Raw genomic sequence first — 24,989 nt, forward strand, 5'->3', positions numbered from 1 at the left:
CTTAATTGTTCAGTGTGCTCCCTTTATATAGCTTCCATCCTCCAATGCTTTCCAAGTGCTCAGAAATAGAGAAATTCTTAGTGTCAACCGGTCAAGAAAGCCCTTGGCATTTATTCTCTTGATGAATAATGAATCCCTTATTACAGGTAATTATTAATAATAATAAATTTTAAAGTAGACAATGACTATGAGACAGCTAAAAGTTCCAAGTGGATCAGGAAAACACTATTTAAAAACGAGGAATGGTGCTTCTGTTTCAAAGCAGATGAACAGATCTGTCCTAAATGAACTCTCTGAGCAAAGGGCCCATGCCAAAATAATGCTAACAAACAACTGCTAACAGGATGGATGTTTCCATCAGTTAAGGACAACTTTTTATTCTAATGATCACCTTGCCAATAAAATGTAAATAATCTTTTGGAAGGAGTCCAATTGTCTGATGTCGCAATGTAGTTGAAATACACAAAAACACCCACCTATCACCTATCTGCTCACCTACCCAGCCATGGCTGAGACTGAGAATGCATAAAGGTCCTGGACCTTTCAAAGGAAAAGGCAGACTGGGCATTGAGCATCACTGAGTACCTCTAAACCAGCCAGGTAACTGGGCACATCAGAGATTAAACCTACCAATCTTACAGTGACATTAACTAAAAGGAAGGAGGAAGTTCAATCTCAGAGCAGATGGACTTAAAAAGAAAATGTTTACCATTGTGACAATGTTCAAATCAGAACATCAAGGAAGAATCTTTCATGATACTCTTATTAAAAATAAGATCTTGACTGTTACAGTCTTCTTTTATTGTTTCTTTTGCTTTATTGGCACAATATTAATAAACTTTTGTTAGACCCAGTCTCTATTCTTATGATTTCTAAAATCAAAAAGAATTATTCATTTCATCATTGAGCTGACCTTGGTCACCCCAGTAAAACCCAGATAATCAAAGCTAAAAGATAACTTTCACAGTCAATAACAGAAGTAGCTGACACATTCCAGAACGAGACAAATAGTGGGCACTCAAAAATATTGTTGAATGAATGAATAATATATATTCATGCATGGTTCATTTCTACCTAGTATTAGAATGCTGTATACCTGAGGCAAGATGAAAAAAATAACCTGAAAGTCACATATATAGAAACACTGCCTATGTACACCTTACTGTGTTCAAGTAATTAAACATTTTACCTGGTATATTTTCAAGAGGCTGAAGACATTTTTAAAAGATTCTATATGAGCAAAACCAGGGGAGAAATAACCACATGAATTGCAAAACAGTATATCTAGCCTCAAAGATGCTAATTCGGGTCCAGGGGGATCTAATCAACCTCTTTGTTGAAGTAAAGATAAAACTTTTTGACAGCAAATGCTATTCTGATAAAATGGAATTTTCAATTACTCTATGAACATCTGGTCCATGCTACCATTTCTGGAGCCCAGCAGCACACTGCTTTGCAATGTCACCAAATATTCTCCATTGAGAACCCCCTATTTTGCTAAGAGACTAATTGAAAGGAGTGTTTGAAAATTTAGTGAGGTGAGAGGTGAGTCAGGGGGATAGGTAAGAGGATAAGGAAAGGATGTTCAGTCACTGAATCATAATTTCATTAAAAGGCAATGAAATGAAATTACACATTGTTGGTAGTGTTGAAAGTATAAACGTCTTAATACACCTGTGGTTGAAACTAGACTATGCATAGTGTGCAGCCTACAAAATATTTTCATGGCTAATTTGCAACAGCAGTTGCATTAGGCATAGATCAAGTTCTTCGAATCCATGGTTTACACCACAGATATGTTAAGTGATATTTGGGTGATGAAACTAGCAAATAAACAAGTTTAGTAAAATGCAGACGAACCTACACTTCCAGAAATAAAGCAATCATTATATTGCATTTGGGTGCTTTTAGATGTGAAAATCAGATAGATGTTATCACAAATTTCTGCATGTTGATTCCATTTGGTATCAATTAGCATGGGAGGGAAACCCATTCAGTGTTGCAGTCAACTCCAAATTAGGTGCATATTAGAGTAATTAGAGTCATCTTTTCAGCTGATGAATTTATAATCAATAATTAAAATCATACGGTAAGAGAGATCGAGTGTGATATGAAACAAATTGTTTGGGCTTGGGACTAGTATGTACAGTTCTAAGACATGAACCCATAAACTTGAATTTCATATCAGGACAACTTATTTAGGTATGCATAATGAGACACCTAAGTCATCACAAATGGGCATGCAGAGAAGCAAGGATGGGACAGAAGCCTACTAACCCCAGCACTACCCAACTCACAAATAACCCTAAGAAGAGACCTCCAATTGTGCAACAAACCCATGAGCCCATGAGCCTCTGACACCCCTGACCACCCTACTTTCTGGTTCCTCTTCTTAGAGACTGTCTGCAGAAATTGCCTATGGTGAAATTTCTGTCTCTGCCAGAAGGTGGTAATTTTACTAAATCACTCAAATTCAGGGAGAGAAAGCATTGGTTAAAAGATTTGAGCATGACTCCCAAGCTCAGCACCGAATCACCTCAGGAACCATATCAGGTAGTAAAATTTGCTGAGTGACAACACTTACTTGTTCTCAGGGCCCTCTGAGAGCTATAGAGAGATAGCACTCCCCTAAGTGTCATATGCCAGTAGAAAGTACAGGATAAAGAATGCTCCATCACCTTCTTTTCTGGGAAGCCATGACAAGAGCTACAGCATTGGGGACAAGCTGAGACATATTAATTCAAAGGCACTGCAGATGATAAATGTCATTCAGTCACCTGGCAACTGGGAAATTCCACTCAGCCAGTCCATCAACCCACTGACCTGGTTTTAGGCATGTCAAGAGTGATACCAGGATTGATAATAATCCAGAAAGCAGAGATTCCTGCCAGTCCCTCTTATCTCCACCCTGACCCAGCTCACAGATGTGTCTGGTTGGGGCAATCAAAACACAATCCAAAGACAACTGTCTAAACCTGGGCTTTTGCCCTTTGCGTACAAAACTCGTCCAGACAGTCTCCTTCCTTGGTTGAATATGGTGATTCTGGGTTCCCATTCCTAGAATGTTCTCAGAGAAGGGTTACTGAAGATTAAGGGATCTGAGAGTCACAAAGCACCCTTCACAATCATGCTGAGCATCCTTCAGCTACAGATAGTTAACAAGAATAAAGCTCAAAGAAACTTTTGGCAGTGTGAAGACGCCCAGGGCCCGACGTGCCTAAGAAAGCGAGGAGCAAATACAGTTTGTACCTTTTCCTCAAACACTGGCAACACAATATTAGCTCACTGAACAACTCATTCCTGCTCAAGGAAAAAATTTACAGATGCACAAAAGTATATTTTGAAAATTCTGAGATTCCCCATCATTCATATGCCCATATATATGCAAGGAAAGATGCTAATATTCAGAGTAGAAACATCACATCCAAGGTGACCCAAACTTCCCAAAGCAAAGGTGTAAGGTGCACTCTACTGGGTATATCTGGCCCAACTTTGGAGTGATTCTGACAGGACCAGAAGAAATCGTATCAGGATGAGAGTTCATCTGACAAGGTCATTGTAATCCCTTGCTCTTCTCCAGAGACATCCACTCAAACTTCAAGAATAGTTCAGCTCTAGAACCTTCAGGATTTCAGGGCACTTGGGTTTGAGATGCTTATCACAGGTAACAATGAACCAAAGAAACCTGGGACCTTTTTTTTTTTTTCCCCCTCAAGGAATCTTTGAGACTTTCAATGCAGGTCTAAGTTGAGAGGAGATTCCATTTTCCCTCCTTGCCTTCCTAAATCGGTAGTCCTCAGAAGCGACAGTACCATCTTGCCTTGGAACAAATCTAACTAGAACCATGCTGGTTATGATTACTAGTTATGTGACTAGAATGGTTACAAGATCAGGCAGGCATGCATGATAAATTCACTTCAGTGATTGCCTTTCAGCTACTGCGCCTTAGGACAAAATGAGAAACATTTATTATGTGAATCCAGGTTGGAGACAGGAAAGTGCTATAAAATGTTCATTTTTGAAACCATTGCTGTTGTTTGAGGTAGCAATATTCAAGCCCAGTGAACTGGGCTGACAGCATCTGTGGGGCTAGCCTAGAGCTGGTTTGGGATATGACAATTAAGTACCACTATGGAAAGCTCAGTAGTACTGGCATATCATAAGGTGGAGCCAGAGATGTAAGCAAGACCTGAATTCCCTTTGTACCTAAACTTCCAATGGCTCAACCAAATTGTAAAAGAACAAACCCAAGGGTTGGTCCAAGGTTTAGCCATTTCCAGAATAATGGAAAAAATGAGGATAAATACATGAAAACAGACTATTGAGAAACAAAATGTAAAAATGTTGCCAAAACAGAATAGCAAAAAATGTGTGTGTGTGTGTGTGTGTGTGTGTGTGCACGTGAAATCCTCATCTTAAACATAGGAGAGTCTTAGGATAATGCCACACGTTTGCTTTAGAATCTCATTATTATACAATCTATTGTATATATACGCATACACACAATACATCCCATTTGTAAGAAACACTCCCTCAGAAAGACTAGCTGCAGTCCACCGATGTTTTCCTAGAGATATACGACAAAAAACTAAAACAGATGTTGTTCTAGCCAGGCACAAAGTGAGAATCAATTATGACTATTTCTTTTCCTAGAGTCATTCCATTTTAGAGAGCATCTAACTAAAACCCTTTCTGATATAAATGAAAAAGCATGTCTTTGAGACGCAAGACTAGTAAATGATACATATCAGTCTGTATCCTGTGACATGCTGCCAATCCTCTGAGAACTAAATGGTCTCTGTTTCAGTTATATAAATGTTTAATTTTTTTCATCTTTAGTCTTAGTAAGGTTGCCCAGAAAGTATATTATCTCTGCGGATGTCACCACTCACCAATTAGGGAAGGCAGCAGGGCACAACTGGCAGTGACTTCTATATTATAGACTTTGATACTTGGGTCTGCTGGGGAGGGGATGGATTAAACAATTTAATATAATCTACAGTGACTAACTTTTTTTTTTCCATAGAAAACATTTTGTTTTGTGGATCCTGCATTTTTTTTTCCTTTGGATTCATTTACAAGACCAAAACAAAAGCATTTAATGATGTTTACAGTGAAATGAAACAGCTGAAGACCAGCACATAATCACCAGATTTTGTTTTCTCATCTTTAAATCTTTTAGCAGTGGGGCTTCCAGCTGAGCTTGCGTCTAGCTTCTCTCAAGACATAGCCAAGCATTCTGAAGCTTCACTGAGCCTACACACCAAGCTGAATTCATAGTTCTTAATTGAAAAAGACAGGCTGTTTGCCTAGCATGTTTGCATCCGTAAAACATTGAAAATGACATTTGTGCCCAAGTCCATCTGAGCATTCTGCCTTAGCTGAACTCTGCTAATGCTTTTATACCCTGGTTGACGTCTGGCACAATTTGAAATCGCCTCCTCTTGCCAAAGCATGTGTGGCTGAATTCACGAAGATAGACTCTTCTTCATACATGAGGCTGCCACTCCTGACAGGTGCTTTAAGGCATTTTTCACATGCACAGAATGTGACATTAAGTCAGCCATTTTGTCTTACCCTGGTCTCCAATGGCATGCATTTTCCTGGTAGCTAAAGGGATTTGGCATTGCAGCCCCATAGACAAAAAGAGAAGTTTTGGATTCTGTCTCCTCAGTAAAGAGTATACAATCTGTGGTCAGAGAACAGAGTCTCTTTCTGGGTAAAGTTAACCATCCTGATGCAGAAATTAAAACTGAACCCTTTGGCGTCATTAGCGCTGGGTTCTCTGCAACTCAACTGATCAGCTGGATTCATGTACTAAAGGAAAAAGAGGCCTTTATTCCTGGTGAGAAGGCATCTGCTCATTTCCTATGTGCTCAGTGCAAGTTATGATTAAAGAGTCTGTATGCAACATGTGTAGGTAGTCAGTTTTTTTAATGACTGAATGTTATACAATCCTAGGGGATCACTCAGGGAGGATGAAGAAGAATCTGGACAGGTGTCAGGACAGCTCAAAACTGTGTCGATGCTGCTGAAGCATGAGCACAAGGCACACCTTGACAGTACACTCATTATTCTAAAGTGGTAGAGTGAGCCTCCGGACACTCTGGGCTCTTTGGAATCTATGGTTGCAATTTATATCCAATCAGCCCTTACCATGGTCAGGCATCTGAGATCCCACGGAGGTCACGCTGGTGTTCAGCACATCATTGACGGCAGTGTCACAATACAGGCTCCGCTGGACATCATGCTCACTGTCAGGTCTGGTCACTCTCCTCATGGCCGCTATCCTTCAAGCTGTTGCCCTCTAAGTCCTTGAAGGTGGAGCTGCTGGGTTGAAAAAAGAACGACAATTTGTAACTGTGATAGATCTGATTTTCGAAAACCTTTCAGAGCCGGGATGATGTCAGCACTGTGGTGAGGCCAACAGTGACTGGATTGTCCAACAGGGTAGAAGGAAGAGAAATTTCTGTTTAAAGACCATGGAACTCAACACTGTAGAGAGGTTCCCACTACTGGATGGTGATGCAGCTAATACTTTCATTCACTTATCTTCAGTGCGTCACTACAGGCGAGGCGGAAGAAGCTACAACTCTGAAACAACCACCTGCAAAAGATATCATCATTTCAGAAGGTTTTTTTTTTATTCTCTTCTTACACAATCAAAGTAAAACAATCATAGCTAATGTTCACTGAGGGATTACTGTGCATGAGGCACTGTAATAAGTGCTTGATATGAATTAACTTTTTTACTCATCATAACTCTATAACAGAAAGGCGCTATGAATATCCACATTCACAGATGAAAAAACAGAGGCACATGGAAGTTAAATAACTTGTCCAAGGTCACACAGTGGGTATAAATGTTGTAGCTCTAAAACCAAGCCCGGGCCATCTAGCCCCAGAGCCTGGATCCTTAACCACTATATCTGCTAATCAGCTATGCAAATGAAAGTGGCAGAAATCGAGGTAATACAATTAAAATAGAAAGGGTTGTCCGGATCAGAGTACTCAAGTCTGTTTTAACTGAGAAAGGCTGAGGGCCAGATTCAAAGAAATAGAGGAGACGCAGGAGCTGAAAAGAGGGGAGCCTTGGCACATAGAAACTAGGATAAAAGTGAGAACCAAAGAGTAAGCTCGAACGAAATTGTGAGTGTCGTTATGCTAAGAACAGTGGCACTTTCAGCTCAAGAGTTTGTGGGTAAATTTTCCTTGCACTTATTAAATCAATACACCATTCAATGCAGTAAGCACACGATCCAAGAACCCCACACCATTTCTCATGAGGTAGAGAATAATACATAAGGTACATCCATAGAGGCCCCATCTGCTCTTCCTAATACTTTGTATGTCCTGACAGAGTCTGCAGCTGTGCTGCACCATGGACCATAAATTATGCATCTGAAATACCTAGTGAATGGTGAATCCATTCCCTAGTCAGCAAGGAAGCAGCAAAGGCACACTCAAGAAAATGTGTTGTTGTCTCAACAAGGGAGAATGGCACACTTGTGAATTAGAACAAGTCCCAACAGACCTCCTGTACCTCTGAAAAGGGAGCCCTGTGGAGATGACACTGCAAACTCGCTTGATCTGCTCAACCTTGAACATCCACAGGCCTGGCTCTCTGAGGCTTTGATAAGAACATTCGGTACATATGATGAAGAGCTATGCCGTGTACACAATGGCTACATTGTCATTCTCCACATTTGGTCAAAAGGAATCACAGCAGATTTTTAACATATGGACCAACCTAGATGTAGAACGCTTGCTTCCCTGAATATGAAAAGGAAAAGATCAAAAGGGCAGTAACTGGAAAGCCATAATTATCAGAAAATGAAGGGCAGAAGAGGGTGAAGCGCTGACCTGTTTGCTAATTATTTTCAAGAAGAATAACTGGGCATCAACTGTATTAAAACTAAAATCACTCAATAGGCCAACTCACTCAGCTCCTCCAAATTATGTCATGCAGCTACTCAGCCCTGGGGACCCACCAGGATGCAGTTCTATTCAAACACCAATCATCCTATGAGTCTTTTATGGTCATTAAGACCAATTGGAAACACATGCTTTAAAGTGTGTCACCATCTCTAGCTTGAGGGCAAAGATTTTGAGGCTTCCTGTAAAGACTAATCCCACAGCTTGACCAGATTCAAAGCTTGTTTTTTTATAAAAAAATTTGGTCCTGCCCACATGCACCCTGGCACCTTAGGAGACAGGAAATGACCTTCCTAGATGATGTTACTGGCTTCTACATTTTTATAATGAATAATTATTCAAGGTGTATTTCTGGTATCGGAAGCATATGAATATTTCTTTAATCCAGAATACAAAATTGTTACCTTAAGCCAGAGAATTCAACCCTGAATTGACTGCAGTTCAGCAGTTGCCAAAACTTATTTGTGATATATGATGGTGAGAGGTAGCGAATAAGGACAATGCAATTAACCATTCCTTAGAGCAAAGTTTCTCAACCTGGGCACTGCTGACATTTTGGGCTTCTTTGTTGTCAGAGGCTGGCCTGTGCATTGCAGGGTGTTTAGCAGCATCCCTGGCCTCTACACACTAGATGCCAGTAGAGCCCCTCCCAGAAGTTACAACCAAAAAGGTCTGAAGACATTGCCAAATCATCCCCAGTGGAGAACCACTCCTCTAGGTTCTTTAAACTCTATTCCTATAACAGGTTAGATCTCCTGACTGTAATGGAAAGCACATTGAACTTGGGAGTCATTAGTACAAGTGATAATCCATAATCTGCCACTGCATCTAGTGGGACCCTGGGCCTGATGGCTAATGTCTCTGTGCCTTGATTCCCTCATCTGTAAAATGTATTTGCTAAAACCTCCTTCACAAGGCCATTTTGCAAACTCAATGAGACACTCCCCATGAAGTACCAGGTACACACAAATGTTCAATAAATGGTTATTCGTTTATCTTTTTTTTTATCATTTCTCCCATATATGTTACTATGTTACTTGAGTTACAATTAAATATTATATCCATAGTCTTTTTATAGGATTGATATAGGAAATGCATATATAAAGGTTTCTAAATCTTCTGAAAAACTATAGTCAAACATTGTTCACTGTTAATTTCTTGTAAAATTCAGGAACAGGAAAACAATTCTCCTGTCCCATGTGTATCCTTCCTTTATCGAAAAATGAGAACAATATGCTCTAGTGTACTTACCATTTTGTCTTGGCTACTCAAATGCTTCAAGGTAAATATAATGTTTAATTGCAGTGAGTTAGTGCCAGGGATCTCTCTTTAGATTCTTCTAATTGGTTTTGGATCTGTCTTTTTAAAATTTGATCATCATTTTCATATGCAGCTGAATATTATAAACCACCTCAGAGCTTTTATTTTTTAGGTAGAAAGAAGAGAAATAATAAAATAGGGAAGAACTGGCTACTAGGATTTAAGGGACTGGTAGTATGAGTTTGAGAAGTCACGTATTCTCTAAAGAAAAAGCAAGGGGTATTAACTCCCTTTCCCCAAACCTTAGAATAGTTAACTTGCTTAAAGTCAGTTTGCCCATATGACAAACTAAGTACATTTACTCTCATCTTGTAAGGACACTTAGTGGCTTAATGAATGGATTTCTGTAAGGCAGTTTAAGACTCAGTAAGCAAGATGCTGCAAATTGTAAAACAGCCTGGTAAATGGCCACTCACCCAAAACAAATTACAATTTATGCCAGGCATAAAAAATGCTGATTTCACTTGCTTTATTACCTGTGTACCTCTTGGAAGATGAAAGACTTGTAAACCAACTTTTGTGGGACAGTAAATTAGGGTTCTTTTTCAGTGGTATTGTAAATACAGATCTGTGTATTACTTGCTCTGGTGGTCAACAGAGGGATAAGTTTGTTTGAAGAGAAAAAACTTTAGAACAAAACTCTGCACATAATAGTTACTCTGAAAATTCTTGATGAATGAACGTTAATAACATTCTGACTCATCTTTACCCTTTAAAATATCAGAAACTTTTCCAAAAGACAGAATTATCCAAAAGGTCATATTTGCTAGTAGGTCACACCACATATCCAGGAAATACCTTCTGAGAGTAAGAACGGGAAGGGAGTGAAAGTCAAATGAGTACTGTAACTATATTTTAAAGACATAAGGAAGATTCCAGAGTGGTTCTTGGACCACCTGTATCACAAGTCACCTTGGGAACCTGTGAAAACTAGAGATTCTCTAGGGATGGAGCTAGAGACTCTGCATTTAACAAGCCTCCCAGGTGTTCTAATGCATGTTAAAGGGCAGAAATTGCTGGCTTAAAGGGGCGGTTCATGCTAGTTTTCAATGGGAAAATGCTGAGGTTTTTTTCAACATCTTTCATCCATTCATTCAATAAACAGGTGCCACCACTTGTTATAGACAAGGCACCATACCAGGTGCTGAAAAACCCCAGGACAATTTGGGTGGAAAAGGAAAGTGCTATGCATGGTTTAGGAGCCAATGCTCATTTTTTTTCCCCACACTGCTTCAGTATCATATTCATTTCCTGTTTTATTTTCTTGGAGCTACAGCCTCATGCCCTGCTTGATATTGCTCAAAAAGCACTGCAGGAGTGGATATCAGACAGCAGCACAGAGAAGTGGCACGAGGAAAGACAGTGTTGCAGCAGGGGCCAAGTACCACTGCTGGCTTTCCTTGCTTTGAGATGATAGCAAGGAAACAAACATAGCAGGAAGGAAGTCCATCCAGAAAAAATTCCATACTGTCTCGGCTTGTTAATCTGGGACTCTGACATAAGCCTTGGATGCACCTGCAGGTTACAGGTGATGTAAGAAACCTACAGAAATATAACGCTAGATTCCTCAGTGTAGATTATGAGGAATGTGCCACATATCTCCTGTTTGCCTTCCAAATCTACTCTTCACCCTTCTCAACATTGATTTGTGCTAGGAGAACCCCCTTGCCCTCTAGCTTTCCATTGGTTTACTGGAGGTAGATAGATGTGAGAGAGAGAGGGGAAAACAAAAAAGGCTGCCTGTAAGACAGTGAACAATTGCTGGAGAATGCCAAAAAGAAGGGCCCAAGAAGCATCCTTGGATGAGAAGAAAGTGAATAGACAAAGAGAAAATGGATAGGAAAAGAATTTCTCAAAGTTGGCCTGAAATTGGTTTGTCATTTAAAGAAACAGGGACTTGATAATAAAATTAAAACTGATAATTACATTCAGAATTCTTTGGCCAGGAGCTTTTTCCATGCATGTAAATGGATCCGCAAGAAACCACACACAGCAAAATGCCTTTGAAACATCACTATGAGCTATCTGAACACGGTTTGCATGGTCTTATCACCTGGCATGAGTCACCACTCTCTTTTAACATTTTCCACACGTTTTACATTTAAAACAGTTAGTCCCCTCAAAAAAAGCATAGCACATAAGATTCCCTGTGTCTTTCCAGGTATTGTGCTTTGTCTAAATTCAATTGATCCCATAAATTCCAAGGCCTTTGTGGTTTTCCAAAGCCCTCAAGGTGCCAAAAACAGAACCTGGCAAAAATGCATGTGTTCCTGAGCTTTCAGATGTTTCCTCTTCATCAAGGTAGTAAAAAGCCACTCCCTTTGATTTCAGGCAACATCAGGACTTTTTTTTTTCCACTGAAGGCCTCTTAAATCCAGGTTGTGCCTTTTGTGTGTATGTTTGTGTAGACAAAAATATATAAAGTAATTAATCAAAATCAGACGTTCTAGTGAGTCCCAGAGCTGCTGTGGAAATACGTGTATCCCAAAAGCTAAATGTTTGAACGTAAGTTTTCATCTCATCAGTTTGCCTTGTGCGTGGGATATTCAGGTCTGACCAAGATGGTGAGGGTCCCCAGGAGTCTTAGCTTTCTGCCATGCTATTAAAATCTGGCTCATGCTCTGAGTTAAACCTGGACACAGAATTCCCAGGTACCCAGAGCTAGCCCAAGGGACCTGTGAGGATAAGGCAAGTCACTGTTTTAGCAGAAGTTTAAAAAAAAACAAAGGAGCTTTGAAATAACTGTTCTGAAGCAGAAAACAAAGCAGATTTCTGCGGCAAAGTTACTCTAATCAGTGCACAAAAAGAGGGTTTTTTTTTTTTTCCCTCCTAAAACAAATCAGTCGGATAATTTTGAATTCCTCACCTTTTGTTTTTATTCTGTGGGCCAAGAAAATATTCAAAATAGATTCCTCCCCACCCCTCAAAAAAATTGCAAACAGTGCTATGACTGTTAATACTGAGCTATACATTTTCAGATAATTAACAATCATCACTTAAGGTCGCAAGCAGTTCCAGACCAATACAGATAAATATAACATGTTTTCAGAGGTTATTGCAGCATCGTGAATTAAATTAGATATGAATTAAAGTTGTTTGCACAACCAACCTGTTTATTCCTTGAATCCTACCCTTCTGGTGATATAAATTTATGGGATTAGAGCCAGCAAAATAATAGAATTTTCTGATCTTCTCTACTGCAGCTCTAACATACCCTGCTTGCCTTTCTATTTCATTTCTATTATTTTAACAAACACACGAAGAGTTCAATTTTAGCTGCAGAATAACCACTGGACCATTCAAGAGGATGTTTGCATCGAAAAGTAATAAAGGCATCATCTGAATGGTCAGTAATGGTTTTTCTGCGCAAGAAGTTCTCTGCTTAGAGGACTCTCTGAAACCCTTGTCTTGCCTGCCTTGGGCACGTCAGTGCCCACAGCACCAGATGCAACCTTCCTTGGCAGTATTCTGCTCTGTATTCACATACATTGTGGCTCCATGAATAACTGAGTTATGACCAACCATTCACACAAATCTCAGCTTTGAATGCTTCATTGGAAACACTTCTATAGATAAACAAGTTTCTACTGTATAGCTCAGGGAACTATATTCAATATCTTACAGTAACCTATAATGAAAAAGAATATGAAAAGGAATATATGTATGTATATGTATGACTGAAACATTATACTGTACACCAGAATGACACAACATTGCAAACTGACTATACTTCAATAAACATTTAAAAATAAAGAAACACTTCTAAACATTTCAAGATTTATTAAATAAGGCAAATATCTTTTCTTTCCCTCTCTCATCTACAAAGTTTTTTAAAGGTAAAGAATTCGCTTCTCTGTCATTAAAATATCCTTAAAATGATTTCAACATTGTCAAAATAACAGTAATCTTGAAATTCACTAGAAGTTACACGTGAGATAAATGTTAAGGCCTCTATTTAAGTGAAGAGCAACAAGAATTTTGATATCAACATGATTTTGAATGTATCTGTTTTCTAATATTAGATTTCTAAATCATCACATACAACTGTATTTTAAAATGATCCCAATTTTATTTTTTTTAATTGTTTATGTATACATTTATATAAAAAAACATGATAAAATGCCAACAGTGATTGTCTTGGGGTGGTGAAATAACGAGTTATTTTTATTTAGATTTTTTTTTATGCTTTTCTGAATTTTCCTAATTTTCTACAACAAAGAGATAGGTATTTTCATTTTATAATCTGAAAAGGACATCACTGAAAAAATTAATCTTTTTGCTTTTTATATTAAATCAGGCTTAGTTGTCGAAATAGGCAAGCAAACCAACATACCTTTTGATTAAATGGGCTCGGCTGTTCACGTAGTTCGAGTCAAAAGAGTAGTTTTCAGTCTGCAATGGGGAAAAAAATTTTAAAGGTTACGAAATTGATTCATGAAAAGAGCCAAACTGTCCTACTTAGGAGGAATTTTTCTACTGGGCAAGAGGCAATGAATGAATCAGAAACTGAGGCCATAGTAGGGCAAGAGCCTAAGGAGTGCCTTCCATCTCCTGGGGGCCCCGGGGGCTCTGTGGAGGCAGCTTGACACAAACATCCTCTAGAATATGCCTGGCTACCGACCGTGCAACCACTCAGGGAAGATACAGCATGACCCAAAATCTTTACAGAAAGTAATTGCTTCCCATTCCCCAGTGGACACAATTCTGTGCCCATCAAATTGACTGGAAGTTCAAAGGTATTTTTATTAGTAGTAGATAATTAACATGTTAAAACGTTTATTCCATAGATATGGAAATGCAGGCAAGGTAATCCCCCACTGTGGATTTAAACTCTGCACTTCCCTTTGTTTTAAGACATTTTGCTCAGCACTGGTTATACAGAAAGGCCTCCGTTTTATCACAGATGTAAAGGCAAACAAGTATGATGCCGAAAACAGGGTGAAGGGCAGTCCACAGGGGGTGCCAGAGCTTTCATGTGAAACATGAAGTTTGCAAGCAACCCCCTGTCTCAGCTCCTATCATTAAAACACCACTGTGTAATCTGGTTACAGCAGACTGCCTGAGCAACGGCTTTACAAAAGCCAGTGCAGAATACCTGCCAGATGAAAGCGATGGGAAAACAGCTGAGGAGCATCCGGTGGTAGGGGGGATGGAAGAGGGGCAGACTTAGAAGGTGGGAACACAGGGGAAAGTCGACACTGGACTAACCAAAAGTCCTAATAAAGGGGATCTTACCTCCAACGCTAGAGTACTACTCTCAATGAACCATTGTATAAACTAAAAAATGCCCCAACACATCTCCTGCCAGTCTACCTGAAATCTTTACCATTCTCACCATTCCTTAGGGCCTTCTGAAATCGCATCCACTGAAAGTGCCTGGGAAAGGAAACACAATAGCTGTCTAGCTAACAAAATAGCAGATTCCTTTCAGATGACTACGTGCCACACATTAACTGTGCTCGGCTCTTAGATGCAGCTTTTGGTTTCAAGATCAGAGTTTGGTAGAGAAGAGAACAGGGCAGGTGATGGCAGATCTGTTAGAGCAGGCAGGTAGCTAGTTAGGAGCAGAGAAAGGGGGCATGGGCCAAATGGCAGGAAACCACACATCTTGCGAACAATGGGGGTCCTTGGGCCGATAGAGGAAAGCAGGAACCTCTGGACTCATAAGAAATCACACATTTTGTGGTGACAAGTGTCTTGGAGGCAGATAAAGAAAGGTGGGATAAGGCAGGAATCTCCTGTGTCCAAATGTAACCTTTTATGCTCTCATCCAAATATAACCTTTTCCTCATTATGCCCTCATTACAATAAAATCAGCCTTGCAGATTAGAAGTACCTAAACTGCAGTGACATCATGACACTTCCCATCCAGATTAAATAAAGACAAAAATCCCTCCTCCCTTCAGGAAGGTGGAGATGTGATGAAAATCAGGAAATACGACCCCAAACCCCTCCCTCCTCAATGGATAGTCCGCTCATTCATTTTTACACCTCATGTAACCAGCTTGCCAAAGAAACTCAGCACCGCTACTCACCTGAGTCTGCCTGCTCTCCCCTTGAAAGCATACTATCACTTACTAAATCCTCGCTTTGCTTTCTTGACCTCTGTGTCTCATTTCTGAATTCTTCCTGCGATGAGACAAGAACCTGCTCTCTTGGTAACATAAGTACCACATGAGCACCAAACAGCCAAGAGTCAGGATAGGGAACCTAGGTATCTAGAGTAGGTGGGAATGAGTGGGGAGTAGGTGGGAGAAAGAAGGAGAGCCTTCAGAGAAGAAAACTAAATCCCACCATTGTCCTGTACTTACTCAGACATGTCCATGCCCTCCACATGGCCCTCATTTGAAGATAAGCTGTGTAATATCCACTCATGCTGCTTTTATCTAGTAAAATCCCCTTTGATGAAAACCATAAGTAAGTTTTGGTGGTGTTGGTAGGAATGGATTGGGAGAGTGAAAATCAAAAGGGTCAGTTCATTTCTAATTTTTCATAAGAAAATGGATGCCAAAATGTTTGCAAACATAATTACAGGAGGAGGCGGATGCAAACTTGAAGCTGCCTTGGGAATACAATACTAGAAGAGGTTATCCATCAGTCAGTCAACCAACAAGCATTTCTTGAATTAATTCCTTATGCCAACGTAAAAGGTAAAAATGGTGTTGGGTAAATGTGCTCTTCTGTGATATTCAGTACAATATATAATTTAATAAGTGGAAGTCTTCTACCCCCTCAAAAGCATTCTATCCAGCTAAAACAGGGAATTGATTAAGCACTCAGGAGTCTAATTATTAGTTTGTGCAACCTTGGGTAAATTACTTAATTTCTATGTGCTTCACTTTCCTCCTCTGTAAAACAGGCATAATAGAACATGAATACAAAGGGGATTTCAATTGCATTTATCCTGGCTCATGGTGAAAACGGTGGAAATCCTTATCCCCTGCTTTCTACAGAACCTGGATCTGCGAGTAGGATCCGGGATTTGACCCCATTCAGGCAATAAAAGAGTAATGGGCACATATTCCATCTTAGTCTCCAAACTTAGTAAATCATTTTTTCAAGAAAATTAAGATAGACACACAGATGCAAAAAAGGAAAAGAAGATACTGGCTTTGCAGGGAAAGCATGAGCAACATCTCAAGACACTGTCATGTTACAGAAGCCAGTTTTCAAGCAGAATATTTGGCATAGCTTTGCATATGAGAGTGTCCAATCTGTGCACGCTGTGCATCAAATATGGAAGCGCTGTGGAGACGTGACCTCCAGGCATGGTCCCAGAACTCTGTGCTGGGGCAAATAAGCAAAACCAGACACATTTCATCCCTGGTCACTGTACTACTTCTTGGTTCTAACGGAAGAATATATCTCACCTTGAGGAGTTCCGCTCACAGGCACTGAGTTAAAAGAAGAAACGGGTTGAGAAGGCTTGCTTATGAAAACCTTAACAAGACTCTTTCCCTTGCTGTGATGTACAGATTGGTTAACCTGGGCAGATACGCAAGGCATGACCTGCCGCTGTAGGTAGGAGAGTATCACTGAAGCTTATCACCCTCTCATCTTTCCTTCTCCACTTTTTACTCTAACAGAGTAACCTTCCCCCATTCTTGTGGGTGCTGGTCTTCAAATGTAAATATTTCGTTCCCCAAACCAGCACAAACTGTAACAGGCAGATGACCCATGCTGCATCCTTAGGTAAGTAGAAGCACTAGTCATGAGGCAAGTTCCTAGAGCTGACTTTCCCATAGTGGATGGAGCTATGCTGAGTCATCCATTATCTTTCACCTTTGTAATCAGTCTTGGGTCTCTCTGTGAGGCCGTTTGGTTGGAGTTATGGAAACAACCTCTGACAGAATTATTCTATTGGATAGGATACACTATTCTGGCCTCATCAGTGTTACAGTCCAACAACTGAGCTAACTGGCCATAGATGACCTATTATGGGGCCATGTACCCTAACATCAAGTGTTCTTACTCGTACTGATCCAAGGTGTGTGCTCAGACCCAACTCCGGTGCACTGAAAGAGTACATATTTTCACTCTTCAGGTAGAGCAAAGAATGAGACTCAGACCACCTTGAAGAAGGAAATAACCTTAATGAATAGTTTGCATGTCTTAAGCCAGTGACTCTCAGCCCTAACTACACATTAGAATCAACTAGGGAACTTTAAATATATATATACTGTTGTGAAGGTCCCACTCCAAGAGATTTTGAGGTAAATGGCCTGCAGTGGGGCCCAAGCATTGGTATTTTTTAAAAAGCTTCCCAGGTCATTTTAACATACATCCAGAGTGGAGAACTCCTGAGCAAAAGACTGCCCACAGGCTTTTATCTGATGTGCTCTGTTTTCTAAGGCAAGCCCAGCTGCTCAGATGGTATCTCTTTTGTCAGATTATCTGCTGAGGTCATCTCAGTAGAGGCTAACGAATGACAACAGAAATACACTTTTTAATAAATAATAAAAGAGCTTTTCTGTTTTGCATGAATGTATTGGCGCCTGGTTAGCCTTATTTAATCAAAATTTGCTTGACATTATTCCAATCCCCTCTCTAAGTATTCTAAATGGCAAATAGCACGAAACATTTGAGAGGGGAAATTTTCTCTAAATGTCACATTAATTTCACTAGGAAATGTCCCCATTCTAATGAGACAGCCAAGTTAACACAGGAACACAGCAAAAAGACAAGAACAACATTTGTTTCTGAAAAACCTAAATTTTGACATTCAAAAATGGGTCTAGAGCAAACTTTTATTTCCAATCTCAATGGAAAACAAGTCACTTTCCTATCATTTAATATATTTCTCCCAAATCCTTTCTCTAATTAGAAGTCTTTATCCTAGGATTCACTGAAAGCAGACTTCTCACTTGGTTTAGGTTTAATTTAGAAAAATAAAATAAAAGCTTAGGGCTTTCTCCTCTAAGGACTAAAACTTTGATTTAAAATCCTAACCATTCTGCCTTGTTTTTAAAAGGTATCACACAGTTGCTTATTGGTTACTTAGGAGCACCATTCTAAACATAAATCACTGTACCATGCACCTGTACAGCACACCCACTGACCCCAAAGCACCATATTTTTTGAGTTCTTGCCTTTAATTCAGAACATATGTCTCCCACCAACTTGCTATAAAACACTCAGTATTGTTCCTTCTCAGTGCTATTAGTACATCAAAAGCAGCTCGTCTTCCATTTCAAGACTGATACTACTGTGTTCTTGGAAACTATAATTCTATTTGTTAGAATAGTCTACAAAATGAGAGTTAAGTCCTGGGTCAACAGCTGAGATGTTGTTTTCCTAAGGGGAAAATTACATGATTTTTAACATGGGGACTTCGGTGTAATGTTTTGGGTTTTGTCGTTTGGTTTTTCCCCTGCTCAGGAGCCTTCTTTGCTGACTCCTTTCAATTCCCAGCTCCTTTCTGGATATGGGAGGTTTCTAGAGAGACTTTTGGATGGGTGGTGTGTTATTATGTTAATAAGTCTGGCACATCAGAAGTCAAATACTTCCACGTTGTCAGGCCCCCAAGGTACCAGAATGTCCTACTTTAATTGTCATTTTGCATTACTTTTACAGTTCACTGACTTGTGCCCTAGTCTCTGGAAGAGTGACTCTGACTCTCTCAGCACATTTATCACCAGGAGAGGCTTCAGTCCTGAGGAGAAAAGGAAGCCCAGTAAATGCAGATATCCAGGGCTAGAATTTTTCCCCAGCAGCATAAATCCCCAGGTCACAATACAAAATTTCAAAAGGTTACAGAGGCTGAGATGAAAACAGAGATTCCTCAAACCTTAAGGTTTTCATGTGAAAATGAACAGCCATTTTAAATTACACTTTCAAAGTCCCATCAAACTGAAAAGCATTGTAACTGCAATCTGCTAATTATTGCCTTTTAATTTTTCACTCTTAGTCATTTTATCAATGCAAACAGGAAAACTGGAATCCCGAATCAGATGTGCAGCAGAATGATTTTTAAATGCTGATTCTTTTTTCTCACTGCTGATGTCTAATAGTGATAATTGTGCCTATTGATCAAAGATGATCAGACTCATAACCTTTTTCTGAAAGTGACTGCTGCTTTAGATGTTCAAATGGCATCTCCTCACAAAGGCATTTTTAGAAAATGAATTGACAAATGGCTTTTTCCTCCTTCCTATCCTTGACACATAAAAATGAAAATGTAAATTCTATATAAAAATAAAGCCAACATGCCTCCAGCTAGAATGTATATTCAAAGACTCATCCATCCAGACAGCAGCAGCTGAAGCAAGAATTAGTGAAGATGGAATAAAATGCACCATCCCCAGAGCTGCCATCACTAGAAAGCTCATATTTACCCTGAACTGGAAAACAAGCTAAGTTAGCTTCCACTAACCATGCCTATATACACACCAGGACTAATTCTCATGTACACGCACACATGTGCATGTGCACACACACACACAGTTTGACCACGGTGAGCAATGTGGTATAATGGAGGGACCTGGATTCCCTCTTCATGTTTGTCACGGACTCATTGATGGTCTTGAATGAATCATTTTATCCTTCTCGGGGCCTTAATTTACTTATCTGTGAAATGAATAATCCAAAGGATGTCAATGTTCCCTTTCAAGCGCCCCAAATTCTAGGATCGTAAAACAAAATGGCTCTTATCAATTCATCCATTCAATAAACATGCACCAAAGCCTGAAGATGAAAAAATATATATATATAGGCTGCATCTGTGAGGAGGTCACAAATTGACAGACCTCTTACTAGGGATGGTTAAACTATCTGCCATTCAGAAAAACATGAAACACACGCACGCATGCACAAGCCCATACTTACCTGCAGATACACGCATGTACTTGTGCACAGGCTATGGTGTGCAACTTTGAGAATTACACTGCAACTTGATGAAACTAATTAGCACCCTAATGGCTTGATGGTAGTAGGTGATGGACATAGGAGGATTTAGCCTTTACATGTGTTACATGTACAAACTCACATCACAAATTCAGAGAACCTCTTTCTCCTATCAGATGAGTTATAAAATTCTTCAAGTTCTTGGAAATAGCACATGTGTATATCCCTTTGGCTCCATTTCCACAGGCTTCATCACCTGTGCCACTACTTCTTCATCTCCATCTGTCTTTTGCTCTGGCCCATTCTGCAAAACACTATACACATAATCTTCCTTTCCCACTATTTTCATCCCAGCACTTCTCTTTTCAAGGGTTCAAAGAACCCTCACAGTGGTTCCCCATCGCATTGAGCATTAAATCTAAATTAAATCTTTAGCGGAGCAGTCATCCAACACAAGTCTTCTACTTGCCTCTTATCTAATTTCCCTCATTTCTAATAAAGCTACATCACTGATCATCCCACATAGCTTAGCATGTTCTCAGCACTTAGTGTACAGACTGTGTGATGTACTTTTGCACTTACTTGGGCTCTACGTTTATTTCATGTGTAGCATGTCAGTTCCTCCTCTAACTAGACTGACAGCTTCCTTTTGAAGACTCACTGCCACAGTGCTGGAGATTTAGCAAGTACTCATGTAAGTACTCATGTAATAAACCCATCAGCAAATGACCAGAGAAGAGATCGAAGAGGTTAAGAATGAAGCTTCTAATTAATGGCAGTTAAAGCAGGTGACCAATTCTATTAGGCCAAAGTGGTCTTGTTTCTTCAGAAAGCATCCATTCTGCACACTGTCTTCTATAGTTACAATCTGTTCTCTGTCCCCACTCCCAACTATTACCTTATAAATACACCGCAGTCTGGATATAACTGCCAAGGAGAAGATGCCACAGTTAGGTGCTTCCTTCCCATCATCCACTGTCCCTGCCATATCTCTGGAAATGGCAGTAGTGACACATGTTCCTAGTTTGGAAACTAGGGTGGATAAAAATTTCTGTAAGAAGATAAGGCTTTGCCTTATCTGTAGACCTCTGAGCCACAGACTGACAGTGTGGCAGCTACTTTTCTGCATGTGGAAGAGAACTCTTGGATTCCAGTAGCTTTCAGGACAGGGCTATCAGTGGGAAACACAGGTCATGTAGTTAACATCAGAGTCAAGTGGAAAGAGGTCCCCTCCTGGTGGCCTTTCATCATCACTCCTAAAATTTCACTGACACCATTGATGTGATCAGACTACCTAGAGGTGACAAAGGCAGCTTAGGGAAAGCACTCTTCTCCACCCTTGTCTTTCATTGGGTCAGAGGTGTGCCTTTAGAAGAGCAACCCAGTGAAAATATGACTACAAAGGTCTCCTTGAGAAACCTAGCAGCTTTCTGCAGGAATCCACACAATTCAGAGGCAAAGAGCCTACTGAATGCCCAGACTAAGCATCATACCAAAATAGATAAGAACAGGCTTCTGAATAAGTTTCTGGGACCATCTTCTAAGTCCTCTGTGGGGCACTGTGTACTTTAAAATAATATCTGATTATCAAAAGCTCTGAGGAAACAATTAGTGCCTATTCTACGGAGGAATGCAAAATCAACAAGACTTCAGTGTGGATAAAAGTAGTTTAAGAGTAAATAAAATGACTAATCCAATCACATGAGTCACTCTATCTCATCCCACATAAACAAAATTCAACCTAAGAAGTAAATAGCTATCAACCACATTTGCCGGCGGAACAAACCCTGGAGTCCAATCACCTTCCCCAAATATGTAACTATAACACATTAAAGCTATTTTGCAGGCACAGAGTGCCTTTCATCCCCAAATATCAAAGCACTTTACAAGTAGTTGCCAACTGTGATTCCCCCCTCAAGCAGCCAAGAAAACAAACGCACAGGTTAAGTGCTACAGCCACGTTAAATACTGACTCAGCTAGAATAAGCCACAAAACAAGGACAAGAAAAATCCCCAGGAACACTGTTCTTGGCATGACCTACTACTGAGATGGAAAGCAAGCACAAGATGGTAGCATCAGGGAAGTGATTAGTCTGCTTTATACCTATTTTTCTCCAAATGACTTTCTTGGCTACTTCCAGTGAGTAGGTCAGGAGAGGATAGCCTAGCAGAGAGACAAAAGGAAAATTTGGCATCCACTAACTGGAGACAGCTCTCCAGACCTAGCTAGAAGACCCAGAAACACAGCCCAAGGGATCTAGGAATTAGCCACTTTCTTCCTTGGAACCTTGGTACCCATTTCAATTGTCCTTTAGAGGCACTGGCAACCATCTTTACAAGATGACCTAAGATGACTAGTGATGACTTATGGGGTAGCTTCCATTTCAGAAGCTATGATTTGGTAAAGCTGGTCCAACTGACAATAAGAAACCAATATAAGACCTCCCACAAGCAATGGCCCAGGGATTGATCCACAATATGAGCTCTGCTGAATCCAGCCTACCTTTGCATCTTTCTGGCTTAGAGCAGGTCCAGCACTCTCAGAACCAGAGCTGGTCCATTTCTGTTCAATTCTATTTTATTGGTCTCAATTTTCTACTGCTTAGCAGCTTTGGAGCCCTGACTGCCTGCAGAGTGCAATTTCATTGAGCAAGCCTTGTCAGCTGAAAAGACTTTCAAAATATTTGGAGGGAAAGCAGTGGGTGGCCCTGTGCCTGTGGGCCAAAACAACACCCCCAAATCCAGTTCCAGCCTCAATCTCATTATTTATATTATACATCACTTAAAAGCCAGTTGCCTCCACAAGCTTATTTAAGAGGGAAGGAGTAACAGCCTTTGGCACATCATTCTAAATTCATTTCCCTTGTACCGGCTTGTTGCTCAAGCCTGTAATATATGATCACGCCGACCAAAAACAACCGAGAAATATACCATCTTAGAAACAGTGAATGTGTTAGCTTCTAATATTGATGTTTTCTAATTAGATGCAATACAATAGATCATTTTCTTGTTTGCGGTCGATGAAATCCTCCAAAGTTCTCTTTTGTTGTAGCTCTTTTGATTACTGCCATGGCAGACTGAGGGGTATCTCAGTTCACTGGGAAGCAGAATCAAGGATGCACACACACAGCATCCACTTATATTTACTGTCCCCAAAATATAAACAGACTATTTACTTCAGATCTTTTAAGCACCCATTTCAAATTTAATGAGGCACAATAAACATTTCTCAAAATCAGACTCCATGGTTGCTTAACATTGGCAACCCTCTAATTATGACTGTAGTTTAAATAAAGGGCATTTGGTTCAGTTGAAATTATTAGGCACTGAACGAAGTCCACAGTAGCCTCCAGTTTCTAGTGACTTAAACAAGCATGGCAGCAAATCAGTGTTGGAGGCAAGATAGAGCTCAGACTTCAGCATCACTTCATGAGGCGTAAATGAGAAGTAATAGGAAGAGGACTGACTCAAGGAAGTAATGGAAATGTTTACTCATTTTCTAAAAACCCCTACCCGTCCTCTCAAATCCTAATAGACTTTCTTATTTTATGCCAGGGTAGGGATGGTGAAGGCAGGCTGGAATTTGACCTGAGTTTATAAACAGAGATTAATCAAAAGGCTACTATCTGACATCAGAGTGCTGGCAACCATGCACAGTAAAGCCATCATTACACCTCGCAAAGTGGCTAATATTCTCAGCAGCTTGAAATTGTCAAAGTATTAGAAATGTGTAATGCAGTTATGCAATGCACCAACAGAATGCCAATTACTAAAGCACCTTGCATTTATACGGAACCTTTTATCACAATGAATTTCAGAATGTTTAACAGGCTGTTATGAAAAGGCATCATTTACCCCCACAGGTGAAGTCTAATAGCATTCTGCACCAGTAACAGTAAATAAAGAGGGTTTCAGGAGGGAGAAAAAAATTTACTTAACCTTAGAGAAACCAGAAGATAGATAAATATTTAGATAGGTGGAAAACAGACACCGAAAGTTGGCAACTGGGCCTAGATGTAGCTACATTTTCTACGGAGCTCCTGGCACAGAATTGAAGAATTTTCCTCCTCATCCAGCGAGCAACACTTCCAGGAGGTGCTTAATGACTGCAATGGAGCAGGTGCCTCTTGTTAATATCAACTAGAAAGAATCCACCTTAGGAAATGGACATGATACACAAAAACTTGCCATTTCTTTTCTTCTTGTTTTCTTTTTTTTTTTTTTTTTGCCTTTTCACCAACATTAACTAGTTAATCCTCCTGCTACTATTATAAGCTAAATAACTCTTATTAACCCCACTAGCAGCAGGACAAAACAGGTTAAGAGACTTGCCCTTTACTAGAGAGGAGCAGGATCACATCTGCAAGCAGAATTCAAGGATTTCTCACTCCAGGTCCTGCACTCACACCACTAGGCCACACCTCATTAGGATTCTGGGAAATGCAATGAAGTAGAAGTAATTAGGACTGGCTGACTGGATGTACTATTTGGGAGGAAAAAAAAAAATACCCTAGCCTGCTTAAACATGACAGGTTCAAGGGCGGTGAACACAACTAGAGCAATTTCCTCCTGCAGGAAGATTAAGAAATAATGAGGGGGAACACCTCACCGCCCCCCGCGCCATCAGACTCCCAACAGCAAAAACCAGGAACAATTCCAAACTTAACCTGTTAAAAAAAAAAAAATGAACACTGTCAGAAATATAACACTGTACTTTCTCTGCCAGTCCTACCCCGCAACCTGTATGAGTGACTTCTAACTTCTTTTCCCCATATTGTTCTGTGTCTGCCCTCCCCAACTCTGTCCTGGTCAGTCTTTCAAATATTCTTTGACACTTCTTTCTCCATTCACTTTATGTGCACACACATCCTTCTCTCACAGGAAACTAGCAC

At 40.1% G+C, this 24,989-nt stretch overlaps 1 protein-coding gene across 1 annotated transcript in view; it reads right to left on the reverse strand.

Moving 5' to 3' along the window:
• Window positions 1-24,989, reverse strand: part of PCDH19 (protocadherin 19) — a 99,563-nt gene that overhangs the window by 32,069 nt on the left and 42,505 nt on the right. Inside the window, 3 exon segments of the mRNA XM_032476098.1 lie at window positions 6,157-6,259; window positions 6,261-6,330; window positions 13,589-13,647. Coding sequence (XP_032331989.1) covers window positions 6,157-6,259; window positions 6,261-6,330; window positions 13,589-13,647 — 232 coding nt within the window.

The sequence above is a fragment of the Camelus ferus genome, chromosome X (assembly GCF_009834535.1).
Source record: "Camelus ferus isolate YT-003-E chromosome X, BCGSAC_Cfer_1.0, whole genome shotgun sequence".
Classification (NCBI taxonomy): domain Eukaryota; kingdom Metazoa; phylum Chordata; class Mammalia; order Artiodactyla; family Camelidae; genus Camelus; species Camelus ferus.